This window comes from Lemur catta, chromosome X (genome assembly GCF_020740605.2).
Source record: "Lemur catta isolate mLemCat1 chromosome X, mLemCat1.pri, whole genome shotgun sequence".
In the NCBI taxonomy this organism is placed as follows: Eukaryota; Metazoa; Chordata; class Mammalia; order Primates; family Lemuridae; genus Lemur; species Lemur catta.
The window spans coordinates 63,657,660-63,679,730 of record NC_059155.1 but is presented as its reverse complement, the minus strand read 5'-3'; the positions used below and the strand labels follow the sequence as shown (position 1 = coordinate 63,679,730).

At 41.2% G+C, this 22,071-nt stretch overlaps 1 protein-coding gene across 1 annotated transcript; it reads left to right on the top strand.

Moving 5' to 3' along the window:
* Window positions 1-21,776, top strand: RAB9A (RAB9A, member RAS oncogene family). Its single transcript, XM_045537559.1, has 4 exons — window positions 1-191; window positions 16,068-16,157; window positions 16,788-16,815; window positions 21,056-21,776. The coding sequence occupies exon 4, from the start codon at window positions 21,087-21,089 to the stop codon at window positions 21,690-21,692; it is 606 nt and encodes a 201-aa protein (XP_045393515.1). The 5' UTR covers window positions 1-191; window positions 16,068-16,157; window positions 16,788-16,815; window positions 21,056-21,086; the 3' UTR covers window positions 21,693-21,776.
* Window positions 21,777-22,071: the final 295 nt, after the last annotated feature.

The window sequence follows — 22,071 nt, the reverse complement described above, 5'->3', positions numbered from 1 at the left end:
CCGCCCCGGCCCGTCGCCATGTTGTTTCCTCTGCGCTGGATGTGAGCCGCTGGAGCTGGAGCTGGAGCTGAAGCGCGGCAGCGCCACCGCTGCCGCCTCCTGCCCGCCAGGTCCGCGACCCTCTTTCTGTCCTCACTGCACCCAGATAGGCCAGCCCGGAGTTCCCGGGGCGTCCTCCTTGTGGCCACGAGGTGAGCGGGGCTCGGGACTTTCGCCAGGGCCGGGCGAGGGCTGGGCCGGGCCGGGGTGCGCGGGCGTCAGGGTCTGATGGGGGGCGGCCCGGGCCTCCGGCCACTGGGGCGGGGTGCGCGCCAGGCCAGCGCGGGTCACAGGGCCCGCCCGGGGAGAGGGGTCAGCTTGTTGTTCGGCTGCCTTCTACTGACTGACGCAGGAGGAAAGACCGGTTCCCACACCCACAGACTCGGGGAGAGGGACAGACACACACCCAAACACTCGGGAGAAACACACACACATCGGGGGCAGAGAGATACGTAAAACACCCCGGGAGGGTTATTAAAACATCCTAGATACTCGAGGGAGAGATGGAGAGACGCACGCACGGAGAAATACACCCGGTCGCCTGGGAACACACATAATTCACCAGACTTTCCCCCAACCGCTCGGGGACACCCACGTCCACCTATCCCAAACCAGACCCTATGCGCGAATAATTAATGGAGGAACAGAAAAGACCCTCTGAAGTTCTACCTAGCTAGCCGAACGTTTGCTTAAAGTCTTACGACCACTCCGGTGAGGCGTTTGGACTGTAAAGCCAATCCTAGGGGCTGCGGACAGTTTGGAGGCATTATCTGATTCAGACACTAGCTAGGGTTTCAGAATCGTGCCCTTTCTTCCAACTTATTAAGTGAAAAGGCAAGATGAGTGTTTTAAGTGCTGACCACATAGTTGGTGGAGGTATTGTGTTGCGTGCGTGTGCGTGTGTGTTGAGACAGACTCTCGCCCTGTCGCCCCCGGTAGAGTGATCATAGCTCACAGCAACCTCAAACTCCTGGGTTCAAGGGATCCTCCTGCCCCAGCCTCCCGAGTAGCTGGGACTACAAGCGCCCGCCATGAAGCCCGACTAATCTTTCTATTTTTAGTAGAGAGGGTGGTCTCGCTCTTGCTCAGGCTGGTCTCAAACTCAGGAATTCAAGCGATCCTCCCACCTCAGCCTCCCAGAGTGGTTGGTTACAGCCGTGAGCCCCCGTCCCCCCCGCCCCCGCACCCGGCCCTGTTTTTGGCTTTTTTTTTTTTTTCTTTTAAAGCAATGACACATCCCGTGACCACAGTTCTTTTGAGGAATAACTCTTCTGCTAGTTTCCTAATTGGCACGTGACTGCAATCTTTTCGTGGAGTTTTTGCGTCCTGATACAATCTTTGGGCAGAATTTGATTGCTTCTTTTTGTTTTTTGTTTTTTTTAAATGTGTTTGCCATTCCTTCTCTGGCACCATTGTAATGGAAAATCCCTATGTTGCCTGTAATCTCAAAAGCTGTCCAGTGGAGCAAAACTAGAAATGAAGGAAACTCAGAACTATTCGGTTAGAAACTTACTTTTAGAAGCTTATATCATCACTATTTGCCTAGGACTTTAGTATGTTATTTAGATTTCCCAAATTTAAGACAATGGTGTGGCAGTCTGGTATTTTGCGTATTCTTGTGTACATTTTAGTAAATTCTTGGTGCTTATACTAAAATGTTTCTGGTTTGGTGGCTTATTTATTTTGGAGACTTTTGTGATTTGGGGATATTTTTGGTTTATTTGGAATGTTAGAGTAGACGGGTGAAAGCTAAGTACACCATTATTGACCTTGACTCCAAACTAGGTTTTGTTTTTTTTTTTTTCCTTTTTTGTCGTAAGTACTCGGGGTTGAGAAACCAGGTTCTTGGAGACAAGGGAAATACCTTAATGCTATTCCCTCTTTTCCAACATCTCTCTCTCTCTCTCTTTTTTTTTTTTTGTTTCTTTCGTCTATCTCAACAACTTCTTCCATCTAGAGTACTCTGGGGACCTGAAGATAAGTTCCTTTGGTTTTAGAAATTATTTTATTTTAACCTGCCCTCATTTCTTACCATTTGTTGGGCACTAACTCTGACAGTGAATGTTCTGTGGATCTATATCCTGTACATACATCATTTCATTTAATTTTCAGCATTTCTGCAGGGAATTTGCTGGAGCATAGGAAGGTTGGGTCTCTTTCCCAAGGTCACACAGGTAGTGAGGAGGCGGAGCCTGGATTCCAAGCAAGTCTGTAATTTTAGAATAGTACTCAACTGGGGACAATTTTGTCCTCCCAGGGACATTTGAAAATATCTGGAGGCATTTTTGGTTCACACCTGGGGACAGGGGAGGTGCTGCTGGCATCTAGTGGGTAGAGGCCGGGGATGCTGCTAAACATCCCATAATGTACAGGACAGACCCCCACAACAAAGACTTGTCTGGCCCAAAATGTCACTAGTGTCATGATTGAGAAACCTTGCATTAGAGCAGTCTGTGTAATTCCAGAGCTTATGTTTCAACTGCTTCTATAGTTCTTTAAATACAATGTTGTTTTCCTATTTAGGATACCTCATCATTTTAAGAGTGAGCAGGGGGAAAATTCTCTTGACTAAGAGGCATATTCATTTGAAAGATTAAGGAGTGAGCAAATAATTTCTGATAACAGAATCCATTTTTGTTTTAAGGCAAAATGACAAAAAGAACATGAGAGCTATTGAGAGCCATAGGAGTGGACTTAGTGAGTTTAGTTTCTGCATTATTCCAATCCTCTGGCCAGGCAAAGTGGCTCATGCCTGTAATCCTAGCACTCTGGGAGGCTGAGGTGAGGCGGGAGGATGGCTTGAGGTCAGGAGTTCGAGACCAGCCTGAGCAAGAGCAAAACCCCGTCTCTACTAAAAACAGAAAAAATTAGCCGGGCGTGGTGGCACATGCCTGTAGTCCCAGCTACTCAGGAGGCTGAGGCAGGAGGATGGCTTGAGCCCAGGAGTTTGAGGTTGCTGTGAGCTAGGCTGACACGCCATGGCACTCTAGCCCAGGTGACAGAGTGAGACTCTGTCTAAAAAAAAAAAAAAAGAAAGAAAGAAAGAAAGAAAAATATTGCAGTCCTCTGAGCAGCCTGTCGAGCACTGATACAAAGGTACTGGTGAGAAGGGCACTAGGGAGTCCCAATCTTCCTGAAGCTTACAGTTTAATCATAATCATGAGATCAGGTTCTGACATCAGCCTAGAACAGAATTTATTGCCTGAGCTACTCCAAGACAGGTTAGGTGTTCATTAAAAAAACAAAACAGCTCTGCACCCCGCACAGAAGTACCAGTGTCATGGCATTACTATGGGCAGACTTAGATGAAATAGGGAAAACTTGATGAGTTCTTTGTAGTTTTGTATGGTTAACTATGTGTGAATATTTACAAGAATCAAATTGAGAAGTCATTCTTGTTGAGCATAAAATTCTTTCTTAAATTTAGCCTCACTAGGCAATAGTTATGCATGCATTTTGTCATTGAAATAGAGAAATGGTGAAATTTTTAAAAATGGGTTTTGCACAATTTTCTTTCTGGTGTTTTCCAGCCTGTTTTCTCCTTGCCTGTCTCAGACCAGGCCTTTCAAAATATGTGCTGCTTCATTCTGGTGGCAGAATTAACTGTTAGGTGAACTCTGGGAGTGTGATTGATTGAGAGGAGCAGTCACAATGGGCTGGATCTCTATTAGGCATCACCGTGTAAGTGTTATTCATACAGTCAACATGGCATCTTTTTGTTGGTAGCTTTGGTTTTTGACTCATACCAATGCTCAGGGTGAATAGATTTCTCTGCCTCTTATGAGGAGTTGTCTATGGTGTAGGGGGAATGCTGAATTGCATATCTCAAAATGATTGCTAGTGCATGGGATCTAACAAAAAATGATGTGTTTTATTCTGGGAAGGGTCCATAGAAATTGGTGTCAGAGTCATCTTGCTCCTCTGGCCAAGTGAGGTCACTACATTTCTTTCTTGGTAAAATGAGATGGTTGTACTTTATAATCTCTAGGAGATTATATGATACCAAGAAGAGACAGCAAATTATTAGCTTCCAAGTAGTTCTGCCCAGTCAATTTGTTGGTTAAGCAGCAGGAGGAAATAAGCCAAATGGAAGTATATGTGTTTAGGCAGCGCGTCTAACTTGAAAGCTATCTAGATAATAAATTTGTTAGGCAAAAGCAAGCATAAGAAAATAGGACTCATGACTAAGTAGGTCATCAACAAATTCCTATTAAGGAATTTTTTGGGGGGGTTGGGGATGAACTCACAAAATGCCTCAGGGAGTTTGGTGGAAAGTTATGATGCAAATGAAAGGCCAGGACACCTGAGGAAGGAGACCTGGAGCCAAGCAGGTATATAGGTGAAGGGAGGTGAGGCCGCTGGGGGTGCCCGGGCTAGTTAGATAACTTAGAGGAGACGTCTCTGTTTCTCACGTGACTTTTGATACTGTACATGTTGTGAAGTATGCTCTGGGTATTTCTACATTCTGGATTTTTCCATTACTTTTTGTTAATTTTTGACCATGATGAGTTAAGGCTTCAGGATGCTGTTGCTTATCATGGACATAGAGAGACCACTGGATGTAAATGAATGTAAGGTAACAGCTAGATCCATATGGCGTGGAGAGAGACTGGGTGTGTATTCTGGAAAAAACAGAGAAGTAAAGCAGGCAGTCCAGGCTTCACAGTCTGGCTGCACTGAACCCAGCTCATTGCCATTTCTGGAGTCTGTGGATACAGGCTCCACTTTTGTCTTAGGCCTGATGGGCTACAAATGTATATGCTGTTGTTTGATGGGATGGAGGAAGGGTGTAGAACAACTTGATACATTCATTCCATTCCTACATTCTTTATCCAAGCCTGAGGGATAGCAGGACAGTATGAAGGAGCTGAACTAACTACTGTATGTTAATTCCCAGTTATTGTGAATTGGATTAGGTTTTGGGATATAGAAGCTAGGGTAATTTCCAGAAGGTTAGCCCCCATAAGCGTGGCTGTGTTACCAGTGTTAGAGAAGCCAGGAAAAAAAGCCGTATAGACTTCTGTTTCTGGAACTTGTTATGCAGAGCTCTAACAGATAGGAGTGTTTAAATGATTCTAACAGGTTCAAAAAAAGTTAGAAATCACCAACTGGGCTACTTATGCAGCTGGGTGACTGCTCTAGTCTGTGCACTTTCACGCTTGTGTATTTCCTTGGATGAAATACCTGAAAATGCATACGGAATGTAGTTGGAAGTCAGAGTAGAGCTGCTTGAGGACCATAGGTCGGTGAATGCAGGGTTCTTTGGAATGGATTTTAGTATTCTTAAATAAAATTTTAAAAATAGTTGTTGCCAAGCAAACGGCTGCCACCCTTATAATCCACATTAATTTGTGTCCAGTACTTGATTTTTATCACAGCAGTCCTGGAAAACCCAGCTTCACAAAGATGTGATGTCATCGAAAGGAATGTGGTACGTGTGGTGTGATCTAATGTTGCAACTGTGAACTCCCTCAGGCAATAGTACCCTACAAATGTTGAGTATCTGTGTCTCTAAAAAATTGAAAATAGCCTGCCCTGGCCCTGTGAATTGGCCATGATTCTCTGGGGCACCTCAGCACACAGTTTGGGAATCTCAGGATTAGAAATGGGTGCTTTTGGTTACAGTTTATGGATGCAAGGATTAGCTGTAAGGAGACAAAACATCAAAGTCGGTTTTTAATTTTCTACTCCCAGTACATGTAAGGTTTGCCCTTGGGCCCCTCATTTCCCCCAGAGCTAATCTTGCAGTTTGGGGATCTGCCTTTTCGGTTGCGGAGGGGAGGGACGGGCAGAGGAAGGAACCCACAGTTCAGGTTTCCTAGGCACCATCCCTCCATCCCCGCTTTTCTTAATGTTTGCTTTCTGTTTACTACTCCTGTGGCAAAAGGGGATGGTCATGGGGTCCATAGGCCTTTGGAGACCTCCTCAAGCTTTCAGCCCCCTGCTGTCTTGAGAAGCCTCAGAAATGCCCATGTGCTGTTCAGTTCTTTTTCAGCTCTGTGGTGGGAATTGGCTTTCTCATCATTGGCTGCTTCATTGGGCTTTGTTGTCTCCACCCTGTCACTACTGGACCATTTGCTTTCTGTCTTCTAAATTTTGTTGCTGTCTTGCATCTACAATTGTTCCTTCTTGGTGCCTTTACTGGGTTTGTACATTTTTTAGTCTTTTTCTGTCATATGGTGGTAATGAAGATAACACATGTTTGACCTGCCCTGTTTAATTAGACCTGGGGAAGTTATTTAATCTTGGTGAACTTCCATTTATTGATCTATAAAAAACATGGGTGATAGTGTCCAAATTGCAGGTGATTTTTAAGGTGTTATATGCCAGGTACCTACTAGATATTCAGTAAATGGTGGCTGCTAATGTTATTACAGCCATAGCATTTGTTATTTGAGCAAACAATACAATGACAATAGGTAGGGAGGGAAGTGGACACATTTCTTGTGTGGATGAATGAAGTGGGTAAGAGAAAAGAAGAAAGAGATTTTGGAAATGGGGAAAATAATTAGCTTGGTTTTAGATATTTGAATTTGAACTACCATCAGGATACCAGATGAACATATTATACAAGGGGTTGGAAATTATTGTCTGGCTCCAGCATGTGAGAGGGTGAAGGTGGACTTTACTTTAGGAGTTACTGGTTTTTATAGCCCAGGAAGATGTTGTTTGGGAAGAAGTAAGGGCTTCAACCTTGTGAAATACCTTCACTAAGAGCTTGTCAGGAAAGGGAGCTGTCTAGGTTGAAGAAAGATAAGAGGGTGAGGGAGGAGAGAAAGCAGAACCTATTGTCAGAGTAGTTTTATGGATGATTAAGTAAGAAACATTTTTAAGAGGGTCACTGTCAGGCTCTTTAGACCTAATAGAGGTGGTAATGGGCAGTGAGTGAGTCTTGGGTGAGACTTGAAGGTCCCACCAGTGCCTCTAGCTAAATGTGTGATACTATGTAAGACACCTTCCCAGTTGGGCCCGTCAAGACTGAGTCGCCTTCTAAGAGTTTAGGTCATGTATGTCCAGACAGATGGCTACACCTAGAGAGTTCAATATCTACTAGCTGGGCCTCAGGTGGAGATATGGGTCAAACTTGAGGGTATTTTCTAGAAACATACACAATGAAGTCCTAAGAGAAGCACTTTTCTCTGTATTCACTTTAGGGCTGCATGTGCCTTAGGGCATTCAGATGAGGACTGAGAAGAAGCCATTGAATTGGCCATTAAGAGGTCTCTGGTGACTTTGCTGACATTCAGAAAAGTGGAGGGGTTAGGGACTATGTGTGTAATAAAAGCTGAGTGGAGGGTTAATCGGACTTGGAGGCAGATGGGGACATGGGTAGTAAGGGGCAGAGGAAGTCTGGGCTTGGAAAGCTTTTCATGAGAAGAGTCAGTTTCAACACTTTGGTAAGGGGCAAACTGGGACAGTTCCATGGGATAAACCGAACTTTATGAAAGTTGCCTATAATGCTCTTAAGGTTTTTTCTGGTTTTGAGCTGGTGACAACTTCCCTGCAAAATGGTATTTGGGAGACTCTAATCTAGTTGAGTCCTATATACCAGACATATAGTTGCCCTCTTTAAATATGCCTTCTTGGGAAATCCCCACTACTCTAACTTAACTTCTCTAACAGTCTAGAAGTTATTTGCTGTGGCTTTGTGCCTTGTGGACAGTGTTTGTATACTAGCCCTTCCCTGAGTTTGTGTAGGAGTTGTTCACCAGCCTCTAGCCCTGTTTGCTCTAAATTAAAAACACCTGGTTTCTTACGACTGGAAGAGAGGCATCAGGACATTGCAGATCGTATTTGGTTTGTGTTTTGCTGATTTAATATATTTTTCTAACATACATATTCAAATTCATTCTTTTCACAGTTTATCTTCCTGAAATACCCAGCTGTAATTCCCAGTATTCTTATCTTGTGACTATTATCCATTTCTTTGTGTTTTAATTCTTATTTTGTTTTCATTCTTTTTTTTTCTTCATACCACTTGGGTTAAGACTTGTTCATGTGTTTTAATTCTGTCCTTCAAAGTGCAATCTTAAACTGCCTCCGCTCTTTTCTTAATTGTCAAGAAGCATTTTAAGTGCCTTTTCCAGATAAGTGCCTTATTACAGGAAGATTTGTGCTTAGTCCTTAAAAATTAAACAAAACAAAATTAGATAAAGAACAAAACATTATCCTCACTTCCCAGGATTAGCAGTTTCCCATGAGTAAGGCTGTTCACTGAGCAATCACAGTTTATGGTTACAGTGTAATATTCATAAAGTCTCATGATTGAGGGAGGGAAAGGGGAAATAGTGATGCCAAGTAAAGACAAAAAGTCTTGAAAGTGTTATGAGCTATACAAATGGATCACATGTAATATATGGATTGTACAGACACGTAGTGATCGTTTCTTGGGGTCTGAACTCCTTAAAGAATCTGATGAAACCTTTTTTACTCTTCTCAGAAAAAAGCTCAAGCACACAAGCTTCCATGCATACTCTCACTCCTGTTTCGCATGTGATTCTAAGGGCTGCATTTTCTCCCTGAAGTTCATTCATGGGCTCCCAATTAGCCACACTCTAGGCCTGCACTGTCCACAGTAGCACTGTCCAAACAATTTTTAACTGTTTAATTGGTAGCCTCATGTAGCAATTTAAATTTGAACGAATTAAAATTAAATAAAATGGAAAATTCAGTCTCCCAGGTGATCTATTAATACTTGCAAGTGCTCAATAGCCACATGTGGTTAGTGGCCACTGTATTGGACAGTGCCGATAATAGAACATTTCCATCATTACAGAAAGCTCCGCTGGATCCTGCTGCATTTCAGGACAGTTTAAGAAAATTTAGTTCCTTGACTAAGTCTTTTTTTTGCCCTCCCCACTTCCTCCCTTCCCATTCCTACTCCCCCTACCACTATTCATGATTAGTTAGCATACCTAACTACAGAGGTGCCTTGTTTTAAGAAAAATGCTAACATATTTCTTAAAAGTTAAATTAGGTGATTCATCTTCAAAAAAGAGTACTCATTAAAATGGGTTCTTTAATAGGGGAGGTACTCTGACATAGTGATAGGGTAGTTTGATTTACACAGTTCTTTTCCTTCTCTAGCTGCCTCTGTCCCAGAGGTAATACTCAGTGGTTGACCAGATATGACTAGATAATTTATTTCATCTGGCAAGTCTTGCCTCCACATTGTTCTATTCCTATGGTATTTTCCCACAATATTTTGTTTAATTCTTTTTTTTTTTTTGGTCAACTTCTTACTATAGAGCTAACACCCATTTAGACTTAATGATTTTCCTTGACTTGCTTCTTGCTTTATACATTTCAGCATGACAACCAAGGAAGTCTTTAAAAACAAACAGTGGAACCAATTAGGCTGTTTAGTGAGACACACCTAAATTAAGATATAAGGAAATAAATATAGCTCAAGTGAAAATAGAAATAATTTTTGAGATTATCTATGCTTTGGTTCCCTGGTTAATTTCTTTGAACTTCAGTTTCCTAAGCTGTGAAATGAAATGAAGTGGTAAGTGGTATGTATGGCTCTAACTAGGACATGCAAGGTGAATGCACAGGGAACTTGTGAATTTGACAAGAAAAAAAATATGTTTCTAAATTTAAACCAAGTGTGATAAATGCAACTTAAGTTTTTGGAAGTGAGACCTGGGCAAGGGGTTACAGAGTATGTGTTTCAAAATCTGTAGTTTTGAGAAAGGCAGTTTACAAAATGGAGCCTACTCTCCCTTTGGCAGCTTATTAAGGAATATAGTAGTTTTTCAACATTTGCCAGCTCTGTTACAGTCAATCAATAGTACTTATTTTAAAGTGGGTTTCTCATCAGACTTGCAAGTAAGAATCAATTTTTTTGTTCTGTTCCACATATTTTAATAGACCTCAAAAATAGAATGGCGGGAGAACTGATAGAGAAACAAAGAATTGTAAGTACAGAAAACAACAAGTAGAATAATAATAGAATAAAAAGAATAAAGGAGGAAGTAATTTACTCTTTATTCTTAATTTAGCATTTATTTGCACCTCACCACATGTAGCACATTGTTCAAGAAGTGGCAGGCCAAAAGGACAAAGGAATGGATGGCATTGGGTGTTGTGCATCCCTCCCAGGGAGTTGACATTGTAATTTGGAAACAGACACTTAACACCACAGAAGGTGATTAGAGTATAAGCAAGTGAGAGCTATAATAGAGGTGGAAATGATGGTGAGAGCAAAGATTAGAGAAAGAATAGTTTGCAGGGTGGCCTTAGAAGGCTTCTTGCATGAGATGATCTGAACTAGGCCTCTGATGACTAGGATTTTCATAGCTTTGGAGGTAGGGAGGCGCCTCCCAGGCCAAGGTAACAGGCTGAGCAAAGATGTGGACAGGAAATGCCAGTGGTAGGTTTGGGGGTGGTGAGTTGTAGGGATATATTAATAATTGGGCAGGCTTGTAAGTGAGGTTGGATAGCTCTTTGCATGCCATGCTCAAAATCTTATATAATAAAAATAATGAAGAAATAAATGGGATTAGTTATCTGTAAGAATGGAGGCAATTAGATCCATGACCAATAAAAATATATCTAATCCATACAGACTTTCATATTAGAGATTTATATTCTTTGCTTGGATCTTGATGCTTTATATTCTCCCGCTTGGTTCAGTGTACAGCTTTGGAAGCCAGCAAGGGGTTGGAGAAGGCCAGAGGAAAGGGTACTATTGATAAACTGTTCATAAACAATCAATAGTGCAAGATAAAAGTATATAATAGAAAAGTTGAAAAAATAGTGTTATAGGAAGGAAGGGGTTGATATGAAATGCTCTTCTTTTGTCTTTTGAATTTGGAGGTACGTGCTGAAAATGTAATCCATTTGCTTTCCTGCCAGTGACCTGCTTCTCCAACTTCTCATTCAGATTACTGTGTGCCATCTATGGCATGTGTTTTTTAAGTATACAATTCAGTGGGTTTTAGTATATTCACAAAGTTGTATATCTGTAATCACTATCTAATTCCAGAATATTTTCATCACCCCAAAAAGAAACTCTGTACTCATTAGCAGTCATTCCTCATTTACCTCCCCCTGTCACAGCTCCTGGCAACCAGGAATCTACTTTCTGTCTGTATGGATGTGCCTATTCTGAACATTTTATATAAATGGAATCATACAATAGGTGGCCTTTTGTGTCTGCCTTCTTTCACTAAGCATATTTTTGAGGTTTATCCACTTGGAGCATTGTATGGCTATGCCACATTTTGTTTATCTGTTCATCAGTTGGTAGACATTTGGGTTTCTATGTTTTGATTATTATGAATAATGCATCTATGAACAGTCACGTACAAGTTTTTCGTGGATGTATGTTTTTGTTTCTCTTGGGTATATACCTAGGAGAGGAATTGCTGGGTCATATGGTAACTGTTTACTTTTTTGAGGAACTGCCAGACTGTTTTCTGTTATCATTGGACCATTTTATAATTCCATCAGCAGTGTATGAGGATTCCAGTGTCTCCACATCCTTGTCAATGCTTGTTATTGTCTGTCTTTTTGATTCTAGCCATCCTAGAGGGTACGAAGTGGTATTTCATTGTAGTTTTGATTTGCATTTTACTACCAGCTAATGATGTTGAGCATTTTTGGCCATTTTTTAAATTGGGTTATTTGAGGTTGGTTTTTTTAAACTGATGAGTTAGTTGTAAGAGTTATTTTATACACTTGACCCTTGAATAACACAGGGGTTAGGGGACCCCCTGCACAGTAAAAAATCATGTAACTTTTGACCCCCCCCAAAAAAAACTTAATTACTAATAGCCTACTATTGAATACAAGCCATAATGATAACGTAAGTAGTCGATTAACATGTATTTTGTATGTTATGTGTACTATATACTATATTCTTACAATAAAGTAAGCTAAAGAAAATGTTATTAAGAAGATCATGGAAGAGAAAATGCATTTACAGTATTGTACCATATTTATCAATACAGTAAGTTTATGTCGTCTCTTTACAAGATGAATCATCTGTCTGAAATGGCAGGCAACTGCAGCTGCAGACCTCAGTCTATAGTACATACCAAGCAATTCAGCTTTTTCTTGTAATGTCATGACTTTTCTCTACTTCTTGGGAACGCTTCCAGCATCATTAGTGGCACTTTGTATGGGTCCCATGGTGTTCATCAAGGTTTACGGTATTGTACTAAATATGAAAAATAATGAGAGAGATCATTTTTACTGCAATAGGCAATTTACTGGAGTGATGAACTATTCATGAAGAGATAATTAGTGTCACAGGGCATACTTGCAACACGAGCTCATCACAGTGACAGGAGGTGGCTACAAAATTATTGAGTATAGTATGTACTACAGTTAATTTTGGGCAGTTATGATTTAATACTGCATCTTTGTTTCTTTCAACTGCAAATGGGGCCATGAATGGTCTCTGTGTGTAAGTTTTGACGAATTCTAACTTTTTATAATAGATGTATATATATTTTATGATAGCAAATGATACAATAGACTAGTATATACATATATTTTATGCATTCATGACATACCTTTTTCTTAATTTTTTCAGTATTTCTAAGTCATGAAGTTTGTGAGTTTTTTCAAATTGTTGCAGATCTCCAAAAAATTTGTAATATATGTGTTGAAAAAAAAATCCACATATAAACATACCTGTGCAGTGCAAATCTGTGTTGTTCAAGAGTCAACTATATATCTGGATATAAGTCCCTTATCAAATACACAATTTACAAATGCTTTCTCCCATTTTGTGGGTTGTCTTTTCACTTTTTTGATAGTGTCCTTTGAAAGCACATAAGTTGTGTTTATTTATTTATTTTTTTTTTGAGACAGAGTCTTGTTCTGTTGTCTGGGCTACAGTGCCATGGTGTCAGCCTAGCTCACAGCAACCTCAAACTCCTGGGCTCAAGCAATCCTTCTGCCTCAGCCTCCCAAGTAGCTGGGACTACAGGCATGCACCACCATGCCCGGCTAATTTTTTCTGTATATTTTTAGTTGTCCAGCTAATTTCTTTCTATTTTTAGTAGAGATGGGGGTCTCACTCTTGCTCAGGCTGATCTCGAACTCCTGACCTTGAGCGATACACCCGCCTTGGCTTCCCAGAGTGCTAGGATTACAGGCGTGAACCACCACACCCGGCCCACATAAGTTTTTAATTTTGATGAAGTCCAATTTATTTTTTGTTGCTTGTGCTTTTGGTATCATATTGAATCTGACTTTTAATATGATCTGAATTACTGAAAAATTTAGAAAGTGATTATCCTTGAGATCTGGTTGGTAGCAGTATTTAAAAATTTAAAAGAAAATGATTTCCATTTCATTTTAATTGTAGCACTAGGCAAAGCTAGGCTTTTAGTTAAAATGAAACTTTAAAAAACACTTTTGATATTAAAGTATAACTTCACAACCAAATCAGAACTTGGACGATTGAACTCAATATTGACTATTCTAGGTTTTCTTGCAGACTTTAACATAAATCTATAAGCTTTTATGTGATGTGATTCTAATGTGCATGCTGTTTGGTTTTATCACTTAATGGTATATTTCTACAGTTCCATGTTGCCATGTTTTCTCAGGTTGTTCAGAGCATCCCCCAGTTAGGCAAATAAATCATTTTCATTTGCCCAACTGAACATTTTTGTAAAACTTCACTTTCTTTCTTTTTGGGGGGAGGTGGTTTTAGAATAGTATGGGCATGTATTTTTTGGTACAGTCTAAAAAATTGACCACTCGGGAGAAAAGTATGGGCATTTTTATAACTATAATATGTGCCCGTGTAATATGAATCTTTTTAGAGAGCATGTTTCATTTTCATAATATTAGCTGTAGTAGGCATGTCAATTATAGAATTCATTATGGTAAATGCTAGAGGGATGCACAGGGTGTGTCAGGAGGGGGTTCAGTCAGAGATGTCTGGTAGGTGTTGGGGAGGAGATGAGGTCTAGCTGCATCTACAAGGGTGAGTAGGAGTTAGTCAGGTAACAGGAGGGATATAAGGGGGAGCAAGGTGAAGCATGAGGTCACATAATAAGTATCTTACTGGAGGATCAAGTGCGAGGCACAGCCACCTCAATTTTCAATCGTAAGCCCAGCTGACCCCATTGGTAGTGGAGAAGAAGGATCATAACGCCATCCATCCCGGCTCTACCTGAGGCCTTCCTCCTCCCCTCACCTGCAGCCATTCTCCCATTGCAGCCAGTTTCCTCTCTAGACTGCTTATCCGATTGGGTATATCTGATCCGGTCACCCACTACTGAAGCTATTTCAGTTTGTCCCCATCATTCCTAGGATACAGGCAGAAATCCTTCCCCTGGCTTCTACAGCCCTGTCCGCTCCAGGGCCTCTCCGTCCAGCCCCATCTTTCTAGCACACTCTCTGCTCTCCAGCCTGCAGTGGGTCTCAGGCCTCCTTTGAGCTCTCCCAGGCCTTGCCAGGCCAGGCTTCCTTGGCAGAGCCTTGGCATGGGTCGGTCCCACCTTCTGGTTCTGGCTCCCTCTTTTTTCTCATAGACTTTTCCTCCTCCTGCTGAGCTTAGCCTGAGGTTAAATCTCCTTTCCCTTGGTCATATCCCCCTCCAGTGGAGTCAGACTTTGGTGAGGGTAGCATTGCAAGGCCAGCATGTGGCTAAAATGATCATTGAGACAGTACTTTAGAACAGACCACACTGGAAACCCATGTACAGTCTCTCGTTAACACAGTGTAACACTGTGTAGCCCAGTTTCCCTCCTGTGTTGGAAGTTACTGCTATTTCCTTAACTGCAGCTGGGCAAGTGAAATAGTGGGCTTGTGTTACAGTATCATGTTGTATGCAAATTAAGTCCCCTTGATGGCCAGAACGCCCTGCAGCTCCATGAGATACGGGTTTACACATTGTGCCTCTCACTCACTGAGGGAGACTGGGGCAGAATCCCCTGCACTATTCTAGGTTTTTCTTTGTGTTTTGGCTGAGTGTGAATAGTCGTACTCTGTACCATTTGTCTCTCATTTTGTAGGACTTGCCGCAGTTACAACTTAAAGGGGTTTGTGTGGATGTCACTCTCACCCAAGACATGCTCCATAAGGCAGGGACTGTGTGTGTGTGTGTGTGTGTGTGTGTGATTTGCATCCTCAATGTCTGGCACATAGTAGACACTTAAAAAATGCTTGTTGAAAAAGTGCACTCCCACTTGTGCTCCGGAACACTAGGCTTCTGTGGAGATGCTTCAGAGTTCTGCAGACATTTGACATTTAAATCATGTTTTAAAGAACTAATTAAACATAGGCACATTCAAATGTGCTTTATACCACATATCAACAGATTGGAGACTACTAGTTCTGTCGGGTTAACTTGTTCTTGTGCAGATCTTAAAATAAAGCAAGGAGGTGAAAGATTCTTACCGTTTGCAACTGCTTATTTTCATTTCACCTGTAACAACAGGAAAATCCTCAGAAACAAATGCAAAGTCAGTGGAGATTGACGTAGCCTAGTGAGTTAAGTGCCTGGGCTGTAGAGTCAGTCTGCCACATTCATCTCTTACTCACACCTTTTACTAGGTGTGGAACCTCTCTGAGTCAGTATCCTCATCTGTAATGCAGAGATAATAGGAGACTTGTGAGGAGCAGTGACGCAGACTGAGTCCTATACAGGGCTCAATCAATGTTAGCTGCTGTTGTTATTGTTGTTTTATCCTTTACCCCAAATGTTGGGATTTTAAAGAGTCTTATTTTTTTTCATTGATTGAATTTATAGGTTAAGGACTGTTAAGTCCCACAGAAATGTCCTTTGCTTTTAAAGCGGGGGGGGGGGGGGGTTGAAACCATTGGTTTAGACCAAGAGAGGCTAGTACTTTAGCACAGTCCCACATAGTCATCGCTGGGAAACCTAATTGAATTTGATCTTTAGGACTAGCATCCTTTGGCTTCCTAATGTAGGCCTGCAAAATCCCGTGATTTGTTCTGCCCATAGTTCTTACCAAAGTTTGATGTAAGAAATGGCCATAAAATGAACTTGTGTGTAAAACTTGTGTGTAAAGACTTCCTCATGTATTCATTCACAGAAACTTCCTGTACTCCTGTAAGGAGCCTTGGCATCGCGATGAAACACTTGCCCTCATCGTCTGAGTGAGTCTTCTCAACAACCCTAGGAGGTAGGTACCGTTGTCACCATTGTTCCCATGAGGCTTCAGGATGTTAACTAGCTCACTCATGGGGCTGTGCTCCTGGCATTTGGTACCAGGAACAAGTTCTCCTTTCTGACAGTGTGCTTTTATTCGCACAGAAACAAGAGAGTTTTCATTTTTGCCTTGGCTGCTTAGAGCTTCAGACACTGTGCTACCTTTAGCTTTAGCCCGACTTTTCCTGTGGCATATTGGTGCCCCTCCCTTGCATGGCCCCTCTGTTTTCCTTGTTTGTGTTATCTTTATTTTATTCTCTGGAGTATGACTTATTCTAAGCCACTCCAAATTTGGACAAGTTGTAAAGAATGAATGAAATATTATACGTTTCGTCTTAATAGCTGTCTCTGTGAAACTTAGAAAAGAAGGGTGGGCAGATGAAAAACTTTTTGAAAAAACAATGATTAAAGTGGAATATTTGATTGCAGGGTCTTTTTTAGGCTGAGAAAGATGGGCAGCTTTATGGTGTGGTTTTCCTTTTAAGTTAAGAATCTGGCTGCCAGTAGCAGTCAGATACTGTATTTCTTTGACATTTTAATTCTTGTTTTTACTCTTAATTATGAAGACAAATGTTAAGATGAGCTATTTTTTTTTTCTTTGCAGATAATGATGCTTGAATTGAACAATTAAGGTAAGATTTATGACCTATGTAATATGCTTTTCTTATTCAGATTTCTTTGCTGAATTTAGCAGAATTACTAAAGCAACGTTTTAACCTTGGTGAAAGTTATTGCCTTTGGACCATAATTCCAAACTGTGGAGTGTAAGAGATTCTACATTACATTTTTAGGTAAATTTTGAAAATAATATAGTACGATACCTTTATTCATATAACTTATACTAAAGAAGTTTCAAAGGATGTTACTATTTTTAGAGAAGAGAAAAGGAACATTTTTAATGTCCATAAGCTGATTGAGGTTATGTTGAATGAAGCTGGCTTTTGTTAGATGTCAATAGGAAATAAGATGGTCTGTATAATTATTTATATCACTATGTATGTTTATATACAATCCTACAGTTAGAGAGATGTTCATGTGTATATTAGTTATTTAAGCAAATGCCAATATATTCCCAAGTAGAAATACCTAGGAGGCCCGAAACTGTAGATGGGAAATATGAAAAATTGTACCTTATTTCCTGGTGTGTGGGTCTAGCATACCCCAAATTTGCTTGGTCAGAATAATGACACAAACTAGGAAATCTCACATTATTATGAGAAAAGAAAAGAACTATCAAAGTGTCCTGATAAAATTATAAGTTACAAATCTCAAGGAATTTATAAAACTTAATTTGGTAGATATGTGTAACCAGTAGTCTGATATTTGGTAGAGGTTGTTTGATTATATGATCTAGCTTATAATTTGATTTTAAAGATTCTGAAAATTTAGCGCTATATAATAAAACTTTGTGTCTGGTAAGGCAGTTAAATCTGTAGAGACTTAATAAAATACTGGAATAAATGATAGACTATGTCTGCTACACTCTGATAACACAGCATGGAAATTGTGTTAAAGGAACAGCATTGAGGGGGAAGTGACAACCATGCTGAACAGTCTGAAGGACAGTGTTCACTGGGGGCTCATGAGCAGAGGGAGCAGTGTATGCCAGGGCGAAGGCAAGATTGTTCAGAGCACTGAGCGAGTGGAATTGAATTTCAGTTCCATGTGACGGTGCTTTTCAGAATGTCTGAAGCAGAAAATGTTGGTGGAGGAGGTGGCCAGAGGGAGGCTGGCCAGGTAAGCAGGGGCCAGGTATCTTGTCTTAGGAGTTGGCCTTAATCTTGGAAACAGCTCACTGAAGGATTCTGAGAGGACATTAGATAGATGCTCCCCCCATGTCAAAATAGTTGGTTTACTTTTTTTGTTTTGTTTTGTCAGTCTTTTTAAGTTGAAGTTGTTTAAGCAAGATTCCAAGAATTAAAACAACCGATTTAGCGCATTGTTACCTAAGTCATGAAAGTAATGAGCTTGAGGGTGTTTGGGTCTCCTCTCTAACATTAATTTAGTCTGAGCATTGAACAGAGCTGTACATTTGAAATTTAAATGGTCTCCCAAGGGGCACCTTAATTGCCTCATACTTTTGTTGGACAGTTTAAATTGTATTAATTGTAGCAGTAATTTCTATAATAGTGATTTGAAGAACCAGTAAGAGGTAGGGACTAAGGTATGTCCCTTTACTTTTTAATCATATTTTCCCAGTAACTTGATTGCTCACTACTACAGTTTTTACCAGAATAGTAGAGCATGTAGTTAGAGATGCAGAATTCTTAAGAGGTTATAGGATATGTTCAATTACATCATAATGGGTCTCATTTGCATGTGACCAAGAGATAGCCAGAGAATGTTTACTGCAGTGATTTTACAATTCATCCCCGTCAATATAAAAATTATTGTTCAGGCCGGGCGCGGTGGCTCACGCCTGTAATCCCAGCACTCTGGGAGGCCGAGGCGGGTGGATCGCTCGAGGTCAGGAGTTCGAGACCAGCCTGAGCAAGAGCGAGACCCCGTCTCTACTAAAAATAGAAAGAAATTATCTGGCCAACTAAAAATATATATAGAAAAAATTAGCCGGGCATGGTGGCGCATGCCTGTAGTCCCAGCTACTCGGGAGGCTGAGGCAGTAGAATCGCTTAAGCCCAGGAGTTTGAGGTTGCTGTGAGCTAGGCTGACGCCACGGCACTCACTCTAGCCCGGGCAACAGAGCGAGACTCTGTCTCAAAAAAAAAAAAAAAAAAAATTATTGTTTATATCTTTCTTACCTTCCCATTGAGCGATTCACAATACCTGCTTTCATGTTAAGGTTAATGGCTAGTTTTGCTGTAGAGCTGTGCTGTCCAATACAGCTATTGATTCTTTAAATGTGGCTATTTAGTTCAAATTAAATAAAATTTAAAATTCAGTTCCTCACTCCCTTCAGCCACATGTCAAGTGCTCAGCAGCCACATTAGGCTAGTGGCTGCCACACTGGACATTTCCATCATTGTATAAAATTCTGTTGGACAGTGCTGCTCTTAAGATTATCTTCTTATAAAGTTTAATATACTTAAAAGCCATTTAATACCAAAATGTTTGCCAGTTGATATAATGTGATTCAAAATAACTGGGGAGAAGGGAGAGTGGGGGGTAATGGAGGAAATAGGATTTGCCATAAGTTGATAATGGGTAGAACTGGGTTTAGGGTTCTTGGAAGTTGATTGTATTATTCTCATTCAGAAATTTTGTGTATGTTTGAAATTTTCCATAATAAAAAATTAAAACAAGACCAGTCGAGGTAGCTCATGCCTATAATCTGAGCACTTTGGGAGGCTGAGGTGAGAGGATCGTTTGAGGCCAGGAGTTTGAGACCAGCTTGGGCAACATAGAGAGGCCCCCCACCTCTATAAAAAAATTTTTTTTTTCTTTTTTGTCAAGCAAGGAGTTCTTTGTTGGACAACAAAAAAAATTTAAAAATTAGCCAGGTGTGGTGGCGTGTGCCTGTAGTCCCAGCTACTCGGGACGCTGAAGCAGGATTGCTTGAGGCCAGTTCCAGGCTGCAATGAGCTATGATTGTGCCACTGCACTCCAGCCTGGGTGACAGAGTGAGACCCTGTCTCTTAAAAATAAGAAAATTAGGCCGGGTGCGGTGGCTCACGCCTGTAAGCCTAGCACTCTGGGAGGCCGAGGCAGGAGGATAGCTCGAGGTCAAGAGTTCGAGACCAGCCTGAGCAAGAGTGAGACCCTGTCTCTACTAAAAATAGAAAGAAACGATTTGGACAGCTAAAAACAAAACAAAACAAAAAAAATACACACACACACACACACACACACACACACACACACATACACATACACATACGTGGAAAAAATTAGCCAGACATGGTGGCGCATGCCTGTAGTCCCAGCTACTTGGGAGGCTGAGGCAGGAGGATCACTTGAGCCCAGGAGTTTGAGGTTGCTGTGAGCTAGGCTGACGCCACAGCACTCACTCTAGCCCGGGCAACAGAGCGAGACTCTGTCTCAAAAAAAAAAAAAAAGAAAGAAAGAAAATTAAAACAGAAGCTCTTACCTACACAGGCTGACTCTTGTAGCGTTGGAAAACTTTTAATCCTGTCCCAGGACTTCTCCTAAAGAGCATGTATAGTACCACTTTTTTGTTTATTTCATTCCATCTCAAAACAGGTAAGTGACAGCACGGGCTCATATTTGCTAAGAGTTGGAGCTGCCCAAATGAGTCTTGTGGGTAGAATGTACTAGATTATTATTTTAAAGTAAAAATTCCACTGCTGGTGACATTAATTTTCAAAAACTCAAAATAGTGCTCCTAATGACAAGAATAAAGTCTATTTATATAGTAGTTGGTTTATTTTATTTCACAGCCAGATCATTGAGCTTCTGTCTTTGGCTTTCCTGGCTAACAGCACCTATGTCTGAAGACAGAACATCCTCAGCACAAGGGATGCCATCAGTGAACACCATCACTGTGCACTGAAGGGCTGTTGAAGTTGTTAAAGAAACTTGCAGACTTGAGTCTCTAACTGCATCTTTAACAAATGGTAGCGGGACTTGTGAGCAGAGAGGGGCTTATCTAGAGTGATGGTTCCGAGTGAGGTCTCTGCGGTCAGACTTAGGCTCGAGTGTCAGCCTGGCAGTCAGCTGTGGCCTGAGAAAGCGGAAGAGGGAGCCCTCATCAGCTGTTTTAGGGAATAATGGTAGGGTAGTGGCTGGCACACCGGTTAAGTGCTCAGTAAATGACAATTTTTGTTATTAGGTATTCCCTTTGCAAAAAGGAATTGGGGCTGTATGTTTTATTTCATTTAAATGTTGATATTCCTAGAATCATGTAGCAGAATGCACAGGTATAAAAGAATGTAATGGTACCTTTTTATTTTACAGGGTTCTGAAGTCAAAGCTCTTGAGATTAATAATGGCAGGAAAATCATCGCTTTTTAAAGTAATTCTCCTTGGAGATGGTGGAGTTGGGAAGAGTTCTCTTATGAACAGATATGTAACTAATAAGTTTGATACCCAGCTCTTCCATACAATAGGTGTGGAATTTTTAAATAAAGATTTGGAGGTGGATGGACATTTTGTTACCATGCAGATTTGGGACACAGCCGGTCAAGAGCGATTCCGAAGCCTGAGGACACCATTTTACAGAGGTTCTGACTGTTGCCTGCTTACTTTTAGTGTCGATGATTCGCAAAGCTTCCAGAACTTGAGTAACTGGAAGAAAGAATTCATATATTATGCAGATGTGAAAGAGCCCGAAAGCTTTCCTTTTGTGATTTTGGGTAACAAGATTGACATAAGCGAACGGCAGGTGTCTACAGAAGAAGCCCAGGCCTGGTGCAGGGACAACGGCGACTATCCTTATTTTGAAACAAGTGCAAAAGATGCCACAAATGTCGCAGCAGCCTTTGAGGAAGCGGTTCGGAGAGTTCTTGCTACCGAAGATAGGTCAGATCACTTGATTCAGACAGACACCATCAATCTTCACCGAAAGCCCAAGCCTAGCTCATCTTGTTGTTGATTATTAAAGATAGGCCGGGCGCGGTGGCTCATGCCTGTAATCCTAGCTCTCTGGGAGGCCGAGGCGGGTGGATCGCTCAAGGTCAGGAGTTTGAGACCAGCCTGAGCGAGACCCCGTCTCTACTAAAAATAGAAATTATCTGGACAACTGAAAATATATATATAGAAAAAATTAGCCGGGCATGGTGGCGCATGCCTGTAGTCCCAGGTACTCGGGAGGCTGAGGCAGTAGGATCACTTAAGCCCAGGAGTTTGAGGTTGCTGTGAGCTAGGCTGACGCCACGGCACTCACTCTAGCCCGGGCAACAGAGCGAGACTCTGTCTCAAAAAAATAAATAAATAAATAAATAAAAAATAATAAAATAAAATAAAAAAAAGAT

Excerpts from the sequence above, each read along its gene's own strand:
- RAB9A (XM_045537559.1), top strand. The coding sequence starts at position 21,087 with ATGGCAGGAAAATCATCGCTTTTTAAAGTAATTCTCCTTGGAGATGGT.